Consider the following 22,092-nt stretch of genomic DNA (forward strand, 5'->3'; position numbering starts at 1 on the left):
GAGGAGGGCAGGAATCCCACGCTTACTATGCTGGGGGAGGAGCAGAGGCCAGGCTTTGGGAGAATCTTCGTCAGACTGATCGGACATGTATTCTTGATACTGAATCACATTGTAAATATCGGGCAAAATAAAAGCCTTAAAGACAGAAGTTTGTGTGGTACTAGTTTCTCAGAAGTAGTCAAACAAGGACCGTGACAGCCACTAACCCGGATGGCTTTAAAAGAGGACTGGGCAAATTCTTGCTGCAGGAGGGGAGAGTTGCTCTTGTGCTCAGATCCTGCTTGTGGGTTTCCCACTATGTCATCTGACGATCCACTGTGATAACAGGATGCTGGACTAGATGGGCCATTGGCCTGATCCACCAGGCTCTTATGCTCAAAGCACTTCACTTATGCTACCTTGCTGTTTAAGGGAGGCCAGTGAGCAAAGAAGACTCCTTATGCTGCAGCATCACTGCAACACATCACCCACAGCAGGTGTACACAGAGAGGGTTTTCAAAAGTAGCCAAAAATTGTAAAAGTCCCTCTCATTAGATCCTCATATGAGCCTGAATCTCAAAGTTTTCTGGATGTACTCTGTGATTTCTTCATCTGAACGGGTTTTTAAAATGGCCAGACGCGGAACAGACTGTAAGAGCTGGCCGGCCACTGGGAGAACAAGGTGCTGGACTACATTAGTCCCCTGATGGCTACTAGCCATAATGGCTCTTGCTCTGCCCCTGCAGTTCGAGACAGCAATACCATTTGCCAGAGAATGCTCTCGTGCTCGAATCCTGCTTGCGGTTTTACCACTGCTGTAAGAACAGGAGGCTGGACTAGATGGGCCTTTGGCCTGACCCAGCAGGACTGCTCATATGCTCTTGAGTTATCAATTAAAGAAATAAACTGGATAGAGGAATGTCCCGTCCCCCCTTCTAGCACTGGAGCTTGTGGACATCCCAGGAAGCTGAATGTTGGAAGATTCAGGACCGATAAAAGATAGGTCTTATCAATACAGCATACAGTTCAACTATGGAACTCCCTTCCACAGGAGGCAGTGATGGCCACCAACCTGGATGGCTTCAGGAGAGAAGTAAACGAATTCACGGAGAAGAGGGCTATCAAAGGCTATCACTCTGCCTCCAAGGTTGGAGGAATGTTTCTGTATACCAGCTGCTAGAAGCCACAGGAAGGCGGTGCACTCTTGTGTTCGAATCCTGCCTGCAGCTTTCCCGCAAGCATCCGGTCGGCCACTGTGAGAACAGGATGCCCGATACCCAAACATGAATGGATAACATCTTCTTCTGTCAAATGTTGCAGAGAAGATCCACCTGGCCTGATTCACCAGGATCTTCTTTCATTTTTGTTGCTCTCTAATGTCAAAAATAGCCTGGCACATGGAAAGTCGGTGTGTTACGGAGAATTAGGGCTTGAGCCTCTTCCTAACTTTCCAGGGCCATTGACTTCTTTCTTTGAGGGGGGGGGGAATTCAGACATGCGGACCCCACTCCCCACTTAACAGTGGTACGGTTCCCCCTCTCCTAGGCTGCCTCGAATGTGTGAACCTTCTTGGCCCCGTGCGTGCAGCAAGGAAAAAACAAGTGCAAAAGAGTCAGTGACTTCTGTCTCCTATCACACTCACAAACACCCCCCCCCTCCCCGGTTCCCTTTATATGGCGCTATTAAATGTCTTACAAATGGTTGTGTCAGTGCGAAAACCTCTGTGCCCAGAAAGACTTCCGAGGGCTCCATTTGCTCCCCACCCTGTGGGGAAACTATTCTTAAAAGCTTCGACACAGACATAAACCTACTGCTGGTCAGGCGCTTATTGCGCTCCCCGTGTCGGGACGCTGGAGCCTTCGACGCCGTGACAAGATTGGCTTTTACATCCCGGTCTCGCCGGAGTTTAATTACTGGTCTGGGGCTGCCGGGGTTGGAGCTCGCTGCCTTCAGATATGGGGGGTCGATACCGCCGGCCCACAACATATTGAGCCCTGGCGCTGGCAGACTCTATTGCACTATTTAATCATCTTTTGCAAAATTTACAGTGCAACAGAAGGAATCAATACGGAATTTATCACATTCTCTTGTAAATATGAGCAGGATGAGAGAGAGAAAGGGAGAGAGAGAGAGATCTAGGCCCAGAGAAGCAGGGACTGGGTGGGTGGAGGGGACCTTGGCAGATGCTCCTCTATTTTAAGGGCAAACCCACAACGTGGGAGGAAGACTGGCAACTGCACTGGGACGAGCTCAACATCCTCTTCCGAACCAGAATCCTGTGGTCTGTTTGGAAGTGGAGACTGGAAATGAACAACCTTGTAAGTTCTGCATTCGCACTCACAAGTTGCAGATGCAAAGGGGGTTGTTTGTGCTCCTGTTAAGGAGTCCTCTGGCTTGCTTCCATCACACTCCCTTCTGTGCCCACATCTGACCTCTCCATAGCTCTGCTTGATGCGACACCACCAGCGCAATCATCCCAACCTACATCACTGGACCACTAGCCTTTTGCTATGCGACTGATGGTGACAGGCAGGCACTGCGCTGGGACAAGAGCCCACTCACAATGGTCCTTGCTGCCTTTTGCCCTGCACAAATGCCAGGGGTGAGACAAGGGCACTGGGACAGGTAGCCCATTCATGGAAATATGCTGCAAAAGAGGCCTGCGAAAAAACAGAGGTCTGTAGGGCGTCACGTCTACAGCAGAGAATGTAAGGCCAATCCCACATTATACAATTATCGGTGCACACCTACCACCTGAGTTGTTTTAAGGTAATCAGGAACAACACGAGAAAATTAGTATTTCACCTTCTGAGGGCTACCCTATTTAACCAAAGAAGACACAGTAAGAACATAATAGCCTGCTGGATCAGGCCAATGGCCCATCTAGTCCATCATCCTATTCTCATAGTGGTCAGCTAGATGCCCTAATGGGAAACCCACAAGCAGGATTTGAGCATGAGAGCAGCTCTCTCCTTTCCTGCTGTTTCCAACAATTTGTGTTCAGAAGCGTGTCTGCCTCCAGCTGTGGATTTAGACTAATTAAAATTAGACTAATTCATTAGTCTAATTAGCTACTGACAGCCCTTCCCGCCATGAATTAGTCCAATACTCTTTTAAAGCCATCTAGTTTGGTGGCCACCACTGCCTCCTGTGGGAGGGAGTTCCACTGTTTAACTAGGCTCTGTGTGTTTAACTTGTGCCTGTTCTGAATCTTCCAACATTCAGCTTCATTAGATGTCCACAAGTTCTCTCACGTTAGGAGAGAGGGAGAAAAACTTTTCTGTCTGTTCTTGCCATGCCACACATAATTTTATAAATTTCTATCACATCCCCTCTTATTCACCTTTTCTCTCAGTGAAAAAGTTCCAAAACAAATGCTGTAACCTTTCTTCACTGGAGAGTCGCTCCACCCCCTTGCTAATTTTGGCTACCCCATTCATTCCATCAAGGGACACGGACTTTGCCACAGAAGTGGTGGAAGGACTCATCCCTATAAAACCAGGGCATGTTACCCTCCTCCTCCTCTTCCTCCTCCTCCTTGCACCTTCCATCACCAAGGATAGCTGCTCTCTGGCTGTGAAATGCCCCAGAGCAAGAAGGTGGAGGAAACTTTTAAGCCCCGTAATAATATGCCGCGACCGTATTCAAAAGGCAGCATGCATTATTAAGCCCCCACCAACCTGCGTGTGTTGCTTGCTTTGGGCCCCTTTTTGGGCCGATAAAAGGAACACAAAACCCAAGGATCGATCGGGTATGGAACAGGCTGAATGAAGCCTGAAAAGTGCCTTGCGAGGCGGGCGCTCCTTCTCCCACGCAGGCCATTGAGTGGTGTCAGCGCAGGTCAGGAGCCCGCGAGCGGCCCACAGAGAGCGGGGACTCGCATCTCGCGGTCTGCTGGGCACGGACAGGCTGACCACAAGGAAGGGTCAAGTGATTCAGCGAGGGGGCCGTCAAAGGCCACGACGATGGAGTGAGGTGGAGGCTGCCTCTCGCCAGACCGCGGGGGCTGAAAGGGACAGCACCCCCACCCCCACCGAAGGACGAGGTGGCTGTTTAAGAGAAGGCGGGGAGCCTGGGTGGTTAATGGCTTTGGCCCCGAGGGCAGAGTGGCCAGCAGAGGAGGAAGTGTTGGCCAGACCAGAGGGCACTCTGGAAAAAAGGCAGGTGTGGGAAGAGCGTAAAGGAGAGGGCAAAGGGCGCCTGTTCCATTTGGGCGCGGAGGAAGCGCCCAGCTCTCAAATGTCAAAGGCACAGCACATGGCAACATTGTCTTCACAAAGGGCAGGGAGCTTTTAAAAGACCATCAAGACTCCGATGGAGTTGGAACAAAATCCGAAGAATGCAATGGGGGGGGGCTGGGATAATTGTAGTATTGGACCGGCACTGGGGGAGGGGGGAGGCAGGCGGGCGGGAGGGAGGGAGGAGAGAGGACGTCCACATTTAGGACAAAGGGAAGCCACAGGTTGGGAGTCTCCCTGGGAAACTAGGCTTTGAGAATGTGGGCTCGAGCACATTAAACTAAGTAAGCCCCAAAGAGGAGGTCGCGACCCTTGCGCCAGCCCACCTCGCTTGTTTGACTAAAAGCTTCTCCAAACACACGTGAAAGGAGCCCCCCCCCCCCAAATGGCATGCAAGTTGCCCAAACATCCATGAAAATAGCCCCTCATGCAAAGCTCCAAATCTGCCCATGCTGCGGGGCCAGGACTCAGAGGAGCACCAGAAGCTGGCCCCTCTCCTTGAGGTTGGCCTGCCTGCCTGCCTGCCTGCCTTCTCCAGAACCCACAAGTCCCTGCTGAACAAGAGGCCAAGACAAGGAGTCAGTGAAAGGGCACCATGCAGGGGCTCTGGAGAGCAGAGCCAGCCCCAAATCTTTTGAAAATGTGAGAATAGATCACTGAAATCTGGGACGTGTATGGAAGGTTAAGCTTCCGTACATGGCAAGAAGCTGAGAGGGCAGACATCAAGACAATGCCTTTATTGAGAATTTTTTTTAGAATGTTTTAGAATAATAAGGTGCAGGATAATATAAACCCAATTGTGTTACTTGGAACCTTGTGATATAAATTTATTATTTTTGATTCGGGTATAGAAATGTGTTCCTTTATGTTTACTTCCAGACATTATTTTCTACTTTTATTTTATTTGGCATCTGTTATTACACCTGCTATGGGACCCAGGTGGAGCTGTGGGTTAAACCACTGAGCCTAGGGCTTGCTGATCAGAAGGTCGGCGGTTTGAATCCCTGTGACGGGGTGAGCTCCCGTTGCTTGGTCCCAGCTCCTGCCAACCTAGCAGTTCGAAAGCACGTCAAAGTGCAAGTAAATAAATAGGGACCGCTACAGCGGGAAGGTAAACGGCGTTTCCGTGCTCTGCTCCGGTTTGCCAGAAGCGGCTTTGTCATGCTGGCCACATGACCTGGAAGCTATACGCCGGCTCCCTCGGCCTATAGAGCGAGATGAGCGCGCAACCCCAGAGTCGGTCACCACTGGACCTAATGGTCAGGAGTCCCTTTACCTTTACCTTTTTATTATACCTGCTGTGCAGTAAATATATGTAAAGAAAAAGAAAATGTGAGCCGTTTTCTTTCTTTTTTGTGCTGACTAAAAATGCTGCCTCTATCAACAGATTCTGCGCCCAAAGTTCCGGCGGCAACAGGCGACCCTTGCCCTCCCCACGCCCAGTGATGACGGCTCTTCCCTTACCTCCATCCAGAAGCAACTTGACCGTGGAGTAGTCGTCCGCCAGTACAGCATAATGCAAAGCTGTGCAGCCCTTGAAACTGGCCCGGTTGTTCAGGCGGTTGTTGAAGTCGTCCTCCCGTGTGACCAGAACTGCAAAGGGAAGGGGATGGCAGGGGGAGAAGATCAATCATGGCCACTGCCGGATGGAGGAGAAGTAGCTGAGATATCTAGCTAGGTGGTCCTCAGAGAAGGGGACATCAGAGGAACACAAGCATTGTCCTGGTGAACCAGCCCAAAGGGAGCTCATGCAGCCCAGTGCTCGTTTCTCAAAGTGGCCAACCAGGTGCCTGTGGGAAACCTGCAAGCAGGATTCGAACACAAGAACCCTCTCTCCTCCTGTGGCTTCCAGCAACTGGCATTCAGAAGCACTGTCGCTTTTAACTGTGGAGACAGGGCATAGTCACTGATAAGCCTGCTCCTCCAGGAAAAGGTCTGGGTATACTCTTCAAATATCTGGTAGAATGAATGTGTTTTTGTTAGCCGAGTCGAAGACTGCAGATATCAAATCAACGCTGCTAGTCCTCATGGCTACAGAAACGAATCTGAAAATGGGACCACAGGGTATGTGGTCTGAGACATGAGACTATAGGGCAGTATACAAATTCAATATAATAATAATAATAATAATAATAATAATAATAATAATAATAATAATAATAATGTTGTTTAAGTAATCTTGTTATATTTCTAGAATTGGAATGTGGGTGTTTTTTTGGTATGCTATTGATTTGCTATGCTGTGAAATGGTTGCTATGTTATTGTTTCACTATGATATTATGAAATTGTTTTTGCAGTGTTTGTAGGAAATGCATCCCTGTTTCCTTGTTGCAAGCAGCTTTGAGCATGTTTTTTTTTTTTGATGGAAAAGTGGCATACAAAGAAAATGAATGAATGAATGAAATAAAAAGAACCCAAGTGGTTTATTAAAATCCCCCAGGCAAAAGGCTTCTTGATGCTTGATCTAAGACTTTAGGCTTCCTGGACCTGGTGTGCGCAGGCGAGATGGGCAGAGGCACAAGGACACAATGCACAGAATTGTTTTAAGCGAAATCAGAGCACCCTGCCCAGTTCTGTGGCTGCCCAAGGCCCCTTCCAGATTTACTGCCTTTCCCATGCACAACACATGCAAGGTACCACTAAGCCACGCCCCCCCCACCAGCCCCTTGTGATGCTCTTCAAACAAGGAAACGGTCTGGGGGATGGACTGTGATTTCTTCCTCAGGCTCCTTCCCTTGTGCAAGGCTGCCGCTGGTGTTAGACCAGAGAAAGTGCCGTGGGCTGACTCTCCTTCAAGTGCCCCCCTCCCACCCGCCAGTGAATTCTAAGAAGGGTGAAAGGATCTCCTTCCCCAATGGGTTCCTGGGATGAGCAGTGGCACTTAAGCCAGCTCAGAAGCTTCGCAGCGGAGGCACCCCTGCAGTGTTGAGCCATACCTCCTCTCCCCATTCTTGGGGCGAGTAGTGCTTGGCAGTATCAGGAGGGAACAGGCGCTCAGATCTGCTCCTTGGCAGCGAACGGCGTCTACGGCGTCTTGCTACCACCACCTTCCACTCCCTCCCCCCACAAAAAAATCCAAGTTATAAAAGGAGGCACATCTAAAATATTGTAATTAATAGCTGGGTTCTCTCCTGTCTGGCATCACTGCTAATGAACCTCAACACCTACAGAAGTAGCAATTGGTGTGACTTCTGTATGACCATGCTTTGTGTAGGGGGTGTTTTTTTCCGGAGGGGGGGGATATAGATATGCTTGCTTATTTGTTTGTTTGTTTGTTTGTTTGCTTCCCTGCTCTCCTTTGCCTATCCAGGGAGGGGCAGGATAATCAAGTGGCTGGTGTCAGGGAAGATGAATCTGAGATACTAGGGAGCAGTGCAGTAAAAAGATTAAAGCGTTATTATTGTTGGGCTGCTTTTCCCCCCATGGTCCGCCGTGACAGCTCGGCCGTCATCCGTAAAAAATGTCTCCGCGAGAGATAATCATCGGAAACTCAATAAAGCGTCAAGGGGAGCCTCGCCTGCCATCAATCACGGGGGAGCCTGGAAATTTTCAGCTCTCCATCTCCCCTCCCTGCCATCCATATAAATGTCTGTAATATATTTTGCGCGTGGCGGCCCTGCCGCACAGCTCCCCCGATTTGGATGCTTTTATGAAAAAAAAAAAATTTATACACAAAATATGCAAATCGTTAAAAATAACCCTGCAAAACAAAGGCAGTTTTTCTTTCTCGCATGCACGATCTCCTTTCTCCCTCCCTCCCTCTTGCTCTCAAAAAAATGCAGCTGAATTTATTCTTTTTAATAAAACATGTCAACCCCCCCACCCCCAAAATTAATGCAACTTCCTTCTGAGTGGCTGTATTTTCCTCCACTCCAGCTATCCCACTCCTCCCCTCCTCAGACAAAAAGTTTTATAGATGGAAAGGGGAGAGGATGCAGCCCCTCCCCACCAAATTAATTCATTAGTTGATATATCTTTGATGTAAACAAAGTCTAGCAAGATGCTTTCCTTTGTTTAAGATTTTGTTTTGCATTCAGTGCTAGAGAAGAGCCTGCTGCCCAGGCCTGCAAGTACTCTTCTTTCTTTCCCTTCTGCTCTGAAATTTGATTTGCTGACCCTGACTTTTAACCTCGACTGGCCTTTCCTAAATAAATGGCAACTCAGGTTAGCATTCAAAGAAATGGCATGGCTGGAGAACAGCAAAGCCCTTTGCAAAATTTCGATTCTGCTGCTGCCAGAGAGAAAAATGAGGCGATGTGTAAGGCCTTAAGTTGTCCGAAAAGCAGCAGAAATGAAAGTTGCAGACCCCAGGTGACGTATGGAGCAGATCATACAGGTAGATCAGGCAAGATGTAAGCTGGAAGGGAAATCTGCCATCTTTTAGGTCCACATTGTCCACTCAAGTGTAGGTAAAATAGACGTCTTTACCTACTAATACCTTTACCTATTATTAAAGACCACAAAGGTTTTGTGGCTTAGGTCCCGGTTATCTGAGAGGCCGTATTTCCTCATACGAACCTGCCTGGGTTCAGAGTTCTTTAAGGGAGGCCATTTTCTCAGTCCCACTGCCCTCACAGGGACACGTGGTGGGGACGCAGAAGAGGGCCTTCTCAGTGGTGGCTGCTCCCAGGCAACTTCGAAAGTCCCTCCCCAGGGAAGCCAAACAGACTTCCTCTTTGCTGTCCTTTGCAGGCTTTTGGGAACTGACTGCTTTTAATTTAAGGGCTGTTGCCGTGCTGTTTTCATTGTAATTATTCGTATGTTTAAAACAGATTTTATATACATAAATAGATTTTGATTCTATCAATGTTTAACTTTTTAAAATGATTCCCCCCCCCCCCGTTTTAGCAGTTCTTGTATTTTTCTGTAAGCTGCCTTGAGTCCCATCAGGGGGAAAGGCAAGGTATAAATATACGTGGACTCTCCTGCATTGCAGACTAGATGACCCTTGGTGGTCCCTTCCAACTGCACAATTTTACGATTCCATTTGATGTGCAGGCAAGCCCCTCAGAACACATACAGGTGTCCTAGACAGATGGCTGGTGGCTCTAATGAAACCTGGACATTTTCATAAGAACACCAGAATGGCCAGGAAAGAAAGAAACGTTTTAAAAGAAAGGAAAAACCTCTGGCACAAGACGTTCCCCACAAGGATCAGTACTAGGACTTGCGACTTTGGGGAAGGGCTAGAGCTTGGTGGTCGAGCATATGCTATGCAAGCAGAAGGTCCCAGGTTCAATCTCCAATGCCATCTCCAGGTAGCAATGCTTGCTTAAGACCCAGCGAGGCCCGGCGAGCGCTCAGGGCAATAATGGGCTAGATGGATGCAATGGTCTGGCAGCTTCCTCTGCTCATCTGCTCACAGATGATCTAGGCAAACTCGGCCCTCCAGATGTTTTGGGACTCCAACTCCCATCATCCCTAGCTAACAGGACCAGTGGTCAGGGAGGATGGGAACTGTAGTTCCAAAACATCTGGAGGGCCGAGTTTGTCTAGGCCTGATCTAGAGTTAGGTGTGAGCAGCGAGGTGCCCAAGTTTACAGGTGGCACCAAACTGTTAAAACACAAGGAGCTGCAAAAGAACCTCTCCAAACCAGCGAATGGGTATTAAAAAGGCTAAAGGTGATCGGGGGCAAAAATTCCTAACTTCACATACAGTGGTACCTCCGGGTACAAACTTAATTCGTTCCGAAGGTCCGTTCTTAAGCCGAAACCATTCTTAACATGAGGCGCGCTTTCGCTAATGGGGCCTCCTGCTGCTGCCACGCCGCCGGCATGCGACTTCCACTCGCATTCCGGGGCAAAGTTTGCAACTAAGGGCATTTACTTCCAGGTTAGCGGAGCTCATTACCCGAAGCATTTGTAAGGAGGACGGTACGTAACCCGAGGTTCCACTGTATACACTTATGGGTTTTCAACCAGCAGTGGGCTGTGGTGGGGAAAGGTTTCATTCCATGGTAGGGAACATTCAGAAAGCAACTGAAAATAAAAACAGTCAATGTCATAGTGCTGTCATGTCTTATATCCCTGCTCAAAGACGGAGGTCTTTGAGGGTCCCACCGTTCATGGTCCCCGTGGCTTGGAGGCGGTACATTTCCAGAATCAGGTGACATTTCCCCCCCAGCATTGAAAGTCGTTTGTTTAAACCCTGGCCTTATCTGGAGCTCACCCTTTCCTTAGAGCAAAGGTTTTCTCTCTCCATCTCTTTTTGCAAGTTGAGGATTCAGATTTTACATTAGGGTTAAAACGAACAAACAAAAAAACCAGCCACGGCGATTGTGTTCACCTACTTGACAGAGCCATTCAGCCTGTGGCCTTTTGCAGCAGGCCTTCTTTTGCATGCTGGAATTGGCAGGATGTTTAAAGAGTGCTCTTCTGCATCCTACTTGGTTGGGAGTGCACGATGCTGGCCCTGAGGTTAGTGTGTTGCCCTGACAACTGCTGGAGAGATGCGGTGGTCTGCAGAGTAAAGGAATCCACTGCAGACAACGTAAGAACGTAACAGGTAGCTGCTGGATCAGGCCAAGGGCCCATGTAGCCCAGCATCCTGTTCTCACAGTGGCTGACCAGATGCCCATAAGCGAAACCCACAAGTGGAACCGGAGAACAAGAGCAGCCCTCTCCTGTGGTTTCCAGCAACTGGTATTCAGAAGCATTTACTGGAGGGCAGAGCATAACCATCGCAGGCAGTGGCTATGGATAGCTTTATTCTCCATGAATTTGTCTGAGGCCCTTTCACAGCCATCCAAGTTAAGAGGCCATTGCTGCCTCCTCTGGGAGAGATTTCCTTAGTTTAACTTTGTGCTGTGTGAAGGAGGACTTTCTTTTTTCTGTCCTGAATTGTCTATCATTGTTCAACTGATGGTCCTGAGTTTATTTATGCTTAGAAAATTGAAGTATTTTTAATCTGTTTAATCTATTTTAACTTTTGTATGTTTTAAAGCATGTTTGTGATTTTTTTATTTTATTTTATCTTTTTGTAAAACACTTTGAGGTTTTTGTTGCAATCAAGCAGTGTGTAGATTATTTATGAAGTAAATAAATGAAAAACAAACAAACCGTGTTGCGTTACCTTCCAGGGAGTGGAGCCCCTTCTCTTTGGCCGTCTCGTAGACGCTGCTGAACTCATCTCCTAGGTTTGGGTCAGCTCCAGCCGTGAGCAGAAGCTTTACCACACTGTTGGAAAATAATATATATATTTATTTTATTGAACGTATATACATTACTGTATTATTATTATTTATATACCATCCTACACCCGGGGGTCTAAGGGCAGTTCACAGAATAAAATCAAGTTATAAAACCACAAAATACATAATTAAAATAAAAACAACAACCCAATAGCCCCCCCCCCCCAAAAAACACATTTTAAAAGGGAATAGGATGTAAATCAGATCAACCAAAGGCCTGGTTAAAAAGGAACGTTTCTGCCTGGCATCTAAAGGTGTATAATGAATAATAATAATATAATAAATTATTATTAAATTAATAATAATTTATTATTTATACCCCACCCATCTGGCTGGGTTTCCCCAGCCACTCTGGGCGGCTTCCAACAAAATATTAAAATACAATAGTCTGTTAAACATTAAAAGCTTCCCTAAACAGGGCTGCCTTCAGATGTCTTCTAGAAGTCTGGTACAGTAGTTGTTTTTCTCTTTGACATCTGGTGGGAGGGCGTTCCAAGAAGGCCCTCTGCCTGGTTCCTGAACTTCCATTGGGAAGGAGTTAAGCAAGGTATTGCTGGGGTGGGCAAGGGGGCTCACTTTCAAATAAGCAAAGCTGGGAGCTGAGAAAACAGGGCAAAGAGCAGAACCCATGAAGACAAGATATGGTCTGCTCCAGCAAGGCTGTCCCTATATTCTGCCTGAGCCCAGGATGGCCACCTGGAAAGAGGATGTGCGGTGATGAGCCTTTGCCCCCTCCCTCTGCGGCATTGCCCCTTGGCTCACTGGCCTGAGCCCCCCGCAGCACTGCAGGCACCGAGGCGTCCCCGCTTGCAGCAGCCTGGATTCACCCCTATTACTGCCACACAGACCATGCCTGGTTCGATGTGGACTGCTGTAAACAGGAAGTGGAAGGAACACCCTGATCCATGGAGAGGCTATAAAAGGTCTTCTTCGCATGCAATTGCCCTTCAGCCTAATGTCCCAAGAAAATGGCAGGCCACCCCCTCCAGGCAGCTCACATTGCCGCTGCAGCCTGACATTTGAGCAATTGCAGATATTGATTGGCCCTGTCCAATTGGCAGGTAACAAAACATACTCCAACTTTCAAGCAAATTAGCCTTTGCAAAGGTGAATGAGAAGTAAAACAGCCATTAAAAAGTCATTTTTATTCATTTATTGTATTTATATCCTATCACAGGACTCAACAGGCCTTGGGGGTGGGTGGGTTATGAGATCGTAAACAAAGTGCTTACAAAAGTGTGTGTGTGTGTGTGTGTGTGAGAGAGAGAGAGAGAGAGAGAGAGATTTAGTTATTTTAAACAAAGAACAAGAAAGCAAGAATCCTGCTACCAAATTACAGCCAGCTAGATCAGAGAGCTATTCCTTCAAAACTTGAGAGTCCCAGCTTTTCAACAGCTCCATAGGCTACCCCAAAGAATGATGCAAATTTGACTCTACAATCAGAATTCCTGCTGATTTATTGCATCAATTAAGTGGATGTTTCTGCCCCTTTTCCAAAGTGGCATCGATAACTTCAGGTGTGACTGTTTCCCAAAGTCCCAATTTCACGTATCCCAAAATCTCACAGGCTGCAAAGATGAGTGCAGCACATGAGGGCAACCAAAATTGTCAAAGGCCTGGAAACGATGCCTTATGAGGAATGGCTTAGGGAGCTGGGTATGTTTAGCCTGGAGAAGAGAAGGTTAAGGGGTGATATGATAGCCATGTTCAAATATATAAAAGGATGTCATATAGAGGAGGGAGAAAGGTTGTTTTCTGCTGCTCCAGAGAAGCGGACACGGAGCAATGGATTCAAACTACAAGAAAGAAGATTCCACCCAAACATTAGGAAGAACTTCCTGACAGTAAGAGCTGTTCAGCAGTGGAATTTGCTGCCAAGGAGTGTGGTGGAGTCTCCTTCTTTGGAGGTCTTTAAGCGGAGGCTTGACAGCCATCTGTCAGGAATGCTTTGATGGTGTTTCCTGCTTGGCAGAGGGTTGGACTGGATGGCCCTTGTGGTCTCTTCCAACTCTATGATTCTACTATTGCAGGAAGCCAGGCTTTGAGCGCTTGCTTGCTTGCTCCATGAGGACCTGGAAACAAACCACAGCCCCCTGGCACAGAGACGGCAGATGTGGGGCACCCTGGTCTCTCTCATGTTCTTGTGTGATGCGTGAAGTGACCCTGAGTCCCACAGTGACTCTGTTTCCTCTTTGGGACTTTTGCATGGTGTGTGTGTGTGTGTTTGTGTGTGTGTGTGGGGGGGGAGATGCATCTAGGACACAGACAGTGAAGCCCACCCCCCACCCCTCATCAGAGGGGCTCACTAAATACATTATGAAGCAGGCAGCCTTGTGAGTTTCAATAACTTGTAATTGAGCTGGTGCTCAATCGCTTCAACAAACCAGGCCTTTAATTTGCTGATCAGGTCTTAATTGCATTAGCAGCAGAGCCTCCTCATCTGCACATATATAAAAATCTGCATTGACCCAGAGGGCAGCCTTTAACTAAAGTTCACCAGGCAGTTAAATCAATGATGGCAAAAGTGCTTTCTGCTGTTAGCAGCCGGGTGACGTGAACGGGAGGAAGGGCTGGAAGGGATGCTTGCGCCACGACAGCTGGACTGATAGACTCAAAGAGCTAAAAGGGACCCCGAGGGTCATCTAGTCCAACCCCCTGAAAAGAAGGAATGGGAGTTTGCTGGAAGAAAGAGCCAGGGCCTCTGGACAGCAGGAGGCAGATCTGGTTGATCAAGGCAGCCGGTGGTCAACATGGACCCCAAGTGACAAGCACAACACAGAGAGGGAGAAAAAGGTGAAGTCCTTGTTCCCGCAGTGCACAGCTAAATTACGGAACTCGCTCCCACAAGAGGCAATGGTGGCCGCTAACCTAGAAAGGTTTATGGGCCGCCACATGGAAGCTGGAACAAGCTTGTTTTCTCCTGCTCTGGAGGGAAGGTGTCAAGGGTGCTTCCCATTCAAAGGCATGCACACGGCAGGTGGTTAACTCTTTATTGCTAAAGATTACGCTTATAGCCGCTTCCACAGCTCTGGTTACCTGCGCACAACAATCTAGAGCCTAGGCAGCTATTCCCACCCGGGTCTGGACCCTCTGCGGACCACTCCTCCTCCATGGTGCACTTCCGCTGAGAGATGGGACATGTGACGTGCATGAATAAACTATTTGGAGCAGGAATTCCCAAAACGGTTCTCGCTTGCCCCTGAGGTACATACACCTTGAAGCAGCTGCCACCAAACTGGTGCCCTCCAAATGTTTTCGACTACAAAGCCCATCAAGCCCAGCTGGCCCAAACGCCCAGAGGGCACAAGGCTGGCGAAGGCTGCCTTATATTAAAAACAGCAATGTAACAGACCAGGCTGCAAACCTCTTTAGGTCCGTTTCAAACGGAGGTCCCTTGGAGCAAATGGAAGGTGTGTCTCGCAAGGAGAGCTCCAAGCCCAGGGAAACCGTGAGGCTGAGAAGCAGGGCAATGCCCTTGCATTATCCTCTGACTGCAAGAGGGGAAACTATGGCACTGACTTCATCGGCTTCTCATTATATTCTCAGAAGCTGGCCCCAATAAGAGCCATTTATCCAAGGACCTTTCTTATAAAAAAAGGAAGAAATTAGATTAAGCCGCCACTCCCACAAACATTTTGTACCAAGCCTTAAGCAAGAAACCACACTGGTTCTGCACCAGGCAGGCAGGCGAGCACAGAGTTGGAGTTTCAGCCACTTCTGCAGATAAAAGGCTTAACACTGGGCAAAGGCTGGGATGAGGAACCATCTGGGGCAATTATTGTACCATGAACAGCCTTTCTCCCGAAACCCTGTTCTGGTCCACCAGCCACTCGGAATGGTCAACAATCGTCACACTCCGCCGCTGGCCATTGTCCACCTGCAAAGGTCGGAGGGGGGGCGCTCAACCCACCCCTCCGCAGCCCCACAAACAAGGGAGCCCGTTGCTGCTCGGACATCAAAGTTAAACAAACAGACCCCCAGGGTCTACCCCCCTGCCTCTTGGCCTGTCTTAAGGAGCTCCCCGAGGGGGTCACGACTTTCAGCTTGTCATAGCACACATCAAAGTTTGCACCACACACGAACTCGGCACATGGATTCGTATCGTGTCGCCCGAGAGCGGATATTCGGCCTTTGTGAGCCAGTTTAATCCTGTGTTTTCCCAAATAATTAGGCCTTTTTTGCTTATGAACTTGTGACTAAGTAAAGCGCCCCTGAGAGGTTGTAACATCAAAGCCCATTCCAACTGGCTGTCCCACGTTTCCGAAAATTGGATTTCTTTCTCTCTCCCCCTCCCTTTCACTCCATCTTTAAATAAGAAAACTAATTGAATTTAGTTGTAGACTGAACGCATTGAAGAGCTGCCTTTAAAGGTTACAAGGGGACATGGCGATTGTCCTGGGAACCTAAAGGGATGTTAGGGCAGAGAGGCTCCTTCGGCCCGAAAGGCAGGACAGGAAACACAAAGGCAAAGAAGGATCGGCAGGAAAAAGCAAGGCAACGGAACCCTGTGGGCGGACCTGCAGAAGCCTACCCTGCTCCCATGCTATGAATAATGAGGTTCTGGTTTCTAACCCACCCTATTTCTGAAGCCTTAAGAACATAAGAAGACAAGCCTGCTGGATCAGGCCAATGGGAGCCCATCTTGTCCAGCATCCTCTTCTCACAGGGTCCAACCAGATACCACATTGGGAAACTCGCAAGCAGGATTTGAACACAAGAGCCCTTCCTGTGGCTCCCAGCAACTGGTATTCAGAAGCACAGCTGCCTCCAACTGTAGAGGCAGGCCATAGCCATCCTGGCTAGTAACCATGAATCGCCCCCTCCTCTATGAATTTGTCCATCCCTCTTTCAAAGCCATCTATGTTATCTGCCTTGAATTTTTCAACATTTGGTTTCGGTGGATACTCATAAGTTCTAGTGCAGAGCAGGTAACAATCACTGCAAATCCCAAAAGGAGAAAAGCCTTTCGTAAGAGCCTGGCTGCTGGGTCAGGCCAAAGGCCCATCTAGTCCAACATCCTGTTCTCCCAGTCGCTGACCCGTTGCCTCTTCTGGGAAGCCTCTGAGCAGGACCCGAGTACAACAGCAACTGGTATTCGGAGGCATACTGCAGTTTAGGCACAGTATAGGTATCGTGGACAGTAAGTACTGATAGCCTTATTCTCCCATGAACTTTCCTAAACCTCTTTTAAAGCCAACCAAGTTGGTGACCATCACCCTCCTCTTGCGGAAGAGAGTTCCATAGTTTAACAATGCCCCGTTTTGCATCCTTTGACGCTCTGCTGCTGAAAAGTGGAGAGGGGAGAAGAGGCTGCAATGGAATGGGTGGGAGCTAGGCAAGGACCCCCCCCCAAACCATCATGAATTGCAGTGGGGCTCACACAGGAGGAGTACCCACTGCACAATGCCCCCCCTCCAAAAGCAAAGCAACTTTTGCACCCCCCCAAAAAAACCTCCAAAACTTTGGTTAGCAACTTTCCCTTTCTGTGCTGTTTTTTCTGGCGCTTTGGCAGACGATGATTGGGTGTACAGTAACAGCATTCGTTATTTAACCCGTTCTCTGCTGGGTTTTTTGGCGCTTTGGCAGACTATGTTGGTGCTGCGTGTTAGTTCCAGCGAAGGTATTATTCGTCATTTATTTCTGTTCTCCTCCCCCCCCCCAAAAAAATTGTATATAGCCTTCAGAATCTGCTGTAAGAAAGGCGATAAAGAAACCTAGCACACCAAATTTCCGGCAAGAGTCAACAGGCAACCTCGCTACCTTTTGGACGCTTCTGGGGAGACTTATTTAAAGCCTATTCAGCCTTGTTCAATTGCTTGAATTTTTTCAGACATTTTAAGGATCATTTCCTACCATGTTTAATGTGTCGTTATGTTTGATGGCATTTGTGTATATTGCTGTATGTTGCCTTGGTGTTTTACATGAGTGGGTGTCATATGCACCCTTTTCTTTTTTTACAAAGAAAAATAAATAGCCCACCTTGAATTTCGGTTTATAGCAGCTACCATCAGAGCTGTCCAGCCAAGTTTGTGCCGAGCATTCACACTTGCACCTTCCTGCAACAACCTGAACAGAGAGAAAGAAAGAGGGAGAGGAAGCATGTCTGTTAGCCATGGAGCATCTACGACTCAGTTAAGCAACCTGCCCATCCACAGACACCTGTAGCTGGCCCCTCCCTCCCTCCCTCCCTCCCATCCCAATCCCTTCTTCCTTGTTTGCTTTCCTGGCTTCTGAACACATTTTCCCTTATTCTATGTACGCAGTATCAGAACAACTAGAAGAGGCAATATAGATACAAATGGATGTTATTTTAAAACTATTTTCTAAGTTGTATGCTATGGCTTGGAGAAAAGAAGTTTGTCTACCAGCTGATTGAGAATAGAAAGACTTCTGCTCTGTGTGTGTGCACATATATGTGTATATCAAACTAAAGTCGGGATGGAATTACTTTCACTCGCTTCCCTGAACAGTAGCTGTATAGGGCTGATGCACTGAAAAAAATAACGCCCTGCTTAAAGACTACCCCCAACTTTTCCAGTTGAAATATAGAGTTTGGGATATACTCGCCATATAAGAAATACGACCCGGTGTATAAGACGACCCCCGACCTTTGAGAAGATTTTCCTGGGTGAAAAAGTAGTCTTATACGCAGGAATATACAGTATTTATTTGAGAGAAACCCCATCAAACTCAGTGGGGCTTACTTCTTAGTAGGCCTGCCCAGGACTGGGAATTTTCATTTGAGGCAGCCATCCTGAAAACTGGGTGGGGTGGGGTTTCTTTATTCTGGACTAGTTAATCCAGAATTTTGGCCCCACCCACCTTCAAATGTAGCCCCTCCCACTGCCAGTATGCAACCCCCAGGAGACTACTCCCACAAGGGAATGTGGCTCTCGGAGGGAAAAGGTTGCTTGCCCCGATGAATGAGGAAGGCAAGTTCTGCTTTGCGCCATTAGTCTTCCGAGTACTGCCCATTCACAAGGGCGAGTACCCTTCTGTGCAACCCATCACCCCAAGAGGACTGTGTGCTCAAACCAAGCAGATTTTCCTTTGCCTACCAAAAAAAGAAGAAGATGAAATGAACCTGTAGTGATGGGCTGAGCAGGCAAGAACTGCATCAGCCTGGGGGAGACCCGGATTGGATGTCAACTGGGCAGACAGGGCTGTGTTTACAGGAGTAACCAGAGAGTGCCTTGCAGCTGCATGGCCCATGCTGAAAGTAGCATCGCCTGCAGCAGAAACCCACACCCTTGCTCCATCTGGAAGCTCTCCAAAGGTCCTCCCACCGCCTGATCAAAAGCCATCCTTAGCTTTGCTGGTTCCCATCACGCTACATATCACCGGGGCAATCCTAGGCAGATTCACCCTTCAGAGGTCTGTTCCCATAATTCTATACGGTTCTAGAGGGTTAATTCAGGCTATCCTGCATTGGCTCTTGTCCTGATCCCTACTGTTATTGCTGTGCTTTCCAGAGGCATTTGTGACTCTGGATGAGTGCTAGGTGAATACATCACTGGCCTCTCAAGGAGGAGACTCAAAAAAATGCCTTCAGGCAAATCTACCGTGTGATGATATTTGGAATATTGCATACAGTTCTGATTGCCCAACCTCAAAAAGTAGATTGTGGAGTTGGAAAAGGTTCAGAAAAGACCACTCCTAATGATTGATGGGATGGATGCAGCATTTGGGGCTTTTTAGTTTACAAAATATGCGAGTGGGAAGTTGAGGTAATAGAATCATAGACTCTTAAGAGTTGGAAGGGACCCCAAGGGTCTTCTAGCCCAACCCCCTGCAACGCAGGAATCTCAACTAAAGTATCCAGTGTATAAAATTATGTACAGTGTTGAAAAACACTTTTCTCCCTCTCTCAGAATACTAGATCTCCTGGATGTCCAATGAAGCTGAGTATTTGAAGATTCAGGACAGACAAAATTCACTACTTTGTACAGTGCAGAGTTAAGCAGCGATGGAATTTGCACTCCCTCCCAGACGCAGAGATGGCAGCCAACTTGGCTCCAGAATATGATTAGCCATATTCTTGGAGGTTAAGGCTACCGATGGCCACGAGCCACAATGGCTATGTTGTACTTCCACATAGGTGGAGGAGGGAGATTTGCTGCTTTGCCTCAGGCAGCAAAATGTTTTGGGCCGGCCTGGGCTATAAAACTTTAAACAATGCTCAATGCAATTTAATATCATTGTTCATGTTTACGAGACTTTCAAAGTTTATATACATCAGTTGCAGACACAAAAGCGCTCTGCTTTTTAAAATCAACATCTATTCTATTATCTACCATTAAAACAGATATAAGCAAAAGGAAATCAAATAATTGCATCACGATATGTAAATCAGAGGGATAAAATTGTAAAAACAAACTACTTCCTTACTCTTATAGGAACCTTCAATATATGAAATGGGGAGAGAATATCCCTTGATGGTTTTGCCTAGCCAACCACTCACAGAGAGCTTCCTTTTCTCTCTTCCCTTCTTTGAACATCATCAAAGAAGCCAAACCTCCATTTTTCTCTTCTCAGCTCACAAAATTTTGGCATGACAAAAGTCTGAGGATTCATTGCTTCTGATCTTCCCCCCCAATTTTCCACCTCTTGGTGGTAGGCAAACCTTTCCTGCCTCAGATGCACCGACTCAAAGAAGGTCACCAAGGAACCCTTGGCAGAAGATGCCAAAGGAGTCAAACCAGGGTGGCTGGTAGCAAGATCCTTCCCGGGCCAATTGGGGGGCAACTCTCAGGGAAAGGGAGTTGTTGGCCTGACCCCCTCCTACTCTGCAGCACCCCCCTAAATAATGGCCAGAGTGCGGTACTGCAGCTCATCAGCTCAACTGGACCAGGCAACTGGAGTGGCAATAGGGGCAAGACCAGCCTTATTTAATCTTGCCTCTGGTTTGGCTCCTCAGTCTGAGCAATCTGTCAGTCAAAGTAGGGGCTCTGGAAACAGCTTTCTCTCAAGCAGCTGCCTGCTGGAAACCAGACCGCCAGCTTGCCTGCACCAGATGATGATTTTTCCTGCCTCTGCCCCTTCAGATTGACAGTTGCTGCCTTCGAGATTCAACACTTTGCTTCCGCTGGACGACAGCACCTGCCTCTGGGTCCGGACATGTGGTGAACGTAGAAACTCGTCAAGCCAAGGGATGCAGTTGTGTTTTAAACTATCTGAATTATACGCCGATTGCTCTTATCAGTTGCACTTCTAACCAGCTAATGGATAAAATCCAACCCAACTGCAAAAACACCATGAAACCAGGTGTAAACCCCAAACGAATTAAGCCCAAGATGGCCAGCAGTCATCTTTGCTCCCTCCCTCCAGAAGCCTCCTTAAAATGGGAAAGGTGTTATGATGAAGCTGAGAGCAAGAGGAGCCTCCAGCAGAGAGTCCTGGGGCAGGAGCTGCCACCACTGTGAGGTCTCACCTTGCAATGCCCTTGCAGGGCAGGATGCCCCCCAACCGGTCTTAGCACCAGGGGAAGTTCATAAGCCAGAAGGCAGCACTCAAAGCGCTGAAGGCTCAAAGCTGAGCCATGAAAAGGAAGGAAAAAAATACCCCACTCCAGAAGTCTGCCTTGAACAGTAAGGGTAAGCATGTTCCACACAAGGCCAAGGAGGCAGCCCAGGTAACACCATTTTTTAAAGGACAAGATGAGTCACAGCAAAGCGATTCCCAACAAGCGGCTGGCTGATTGCTCACTGTTCTTACAGCAGAGGTTGTTAATCTGTGGCCCTCCAGATATTAAAGAAACACAGAGTTGGAAGGGGCCCCAAGGGCCCTCTAGTCCAACCACCTACAATGCAGGAATCACAGCCAAAGAATCCCAGACAGGTGGCCATCCTACCTCTGTTTAAAAACCTCCAAGGAAGGAGAGTCCACCACATCTCGTGGGAGTCTGTTCCACTGTCAAACACTCATGTTATCAGAAAGTTCTTCCAAGTATTTAGTCACAATCTCCTTTCTCATAATTTGAATCTGTTACTTTGGGTACTACCCTCTGGAACAGCAGAAAACAAGCTTGCCTCTTCCTCCATGTGACAGCCTTTCAGATATCTGAAGATGGCTCTCATATGACCTCGGGGTCTTCTCTTCTCCAGGCGAAACATAACCCAATTCCCTCAAAATTTGCTAAGCTACAACTTCCATCATCCCTGACCATTAGCTATGGTCTGCCGGGGCTGATGAGAGCTGGAATACAACATCTGGATGGGGGATCGTAAGGGCTATGCCTGTTCTGGGTCATGGGAGGTGCTCCAGAGTGCTCCACAGCAAGATGAGGCCACAAAGCCCTCACTGATCACGGTCATCGACAAGAGCCTGTGTTCAGGAACAGGACACAAGTTCCTTAAGGCCCTCTAGAATGATGAACTGAGAAAGTCAGAATGGAGGATGACCGCAGCGCCATCGATGAGCACAGTGTGCATCGACATTTCAATTAGGGGCATTTTTTAAAATCAGCACATTGGTGCTGAGCAACTTAGCAGCTTTGTGAAAAGGCTGAACTTTATGTTCGGGGCACTCGTGATCATCATTAATATATTCCCAGCCTGATTTAATCACAAGAAATCAATAGAGCGACGACCACTGCTCAGCTCCTAGACAACCAAATGTATTTACCAGCAGGGGTATTTTATGGTTAATTAAATAAAATTCTCTGATCAATCTTTAAGGATGTTTAC

At 47.9% G+C, this 22,092-nt stretch overlaps 1 protein-coding gene across 3 annotated transcripts in view; it reads right to left on the reverse strand.

Moving 5' to 3' along the window:
• The window catches only part of CLPB (ClpB family mitochondrial disaggregase), a 72,038-nt gene that overhangs the window by 41,859 nt on the left and 8,087 nt on the right, over positions 1-22,092 (reverse strand). For all 3 annotated transcript variants that reach the window (XM_035115199.2, XM_035115202.2, XM_035115200.2), the window contains exons 3-5: positions 17,387-17,473; positions 11,290-11,393; positions 5,682-5,810 (exon numbers count right to left, since the gene is read on the reverse strand). In XM_035115199.2, the coding sequence (XP_034971090.2) occupies positions 5,682-5,810; positions 11,290-11,393; positions 17,387-17,473 (320 nt within the window). The remainder of the gene's footprint in view (positions 1-5,681; positions 5,811-11,289; positions 11,394-17,386; positions 17,474-22,092) is intronic.

This window comes from Zootoca vivipara, chromosome 4 (assembly GCF_963506605.1).
Source record: "Zootoca vivipara chromosome 4, rZooViv1.1, whole genome shotgun sequence".
In the NCBI taxonomy this organism is placed as follows: Eukaryota; Metazoa; Chordata; class Lepidosauria; order Squamata; family Lacertidae; genus Zootoca; species Zootoca vivipara.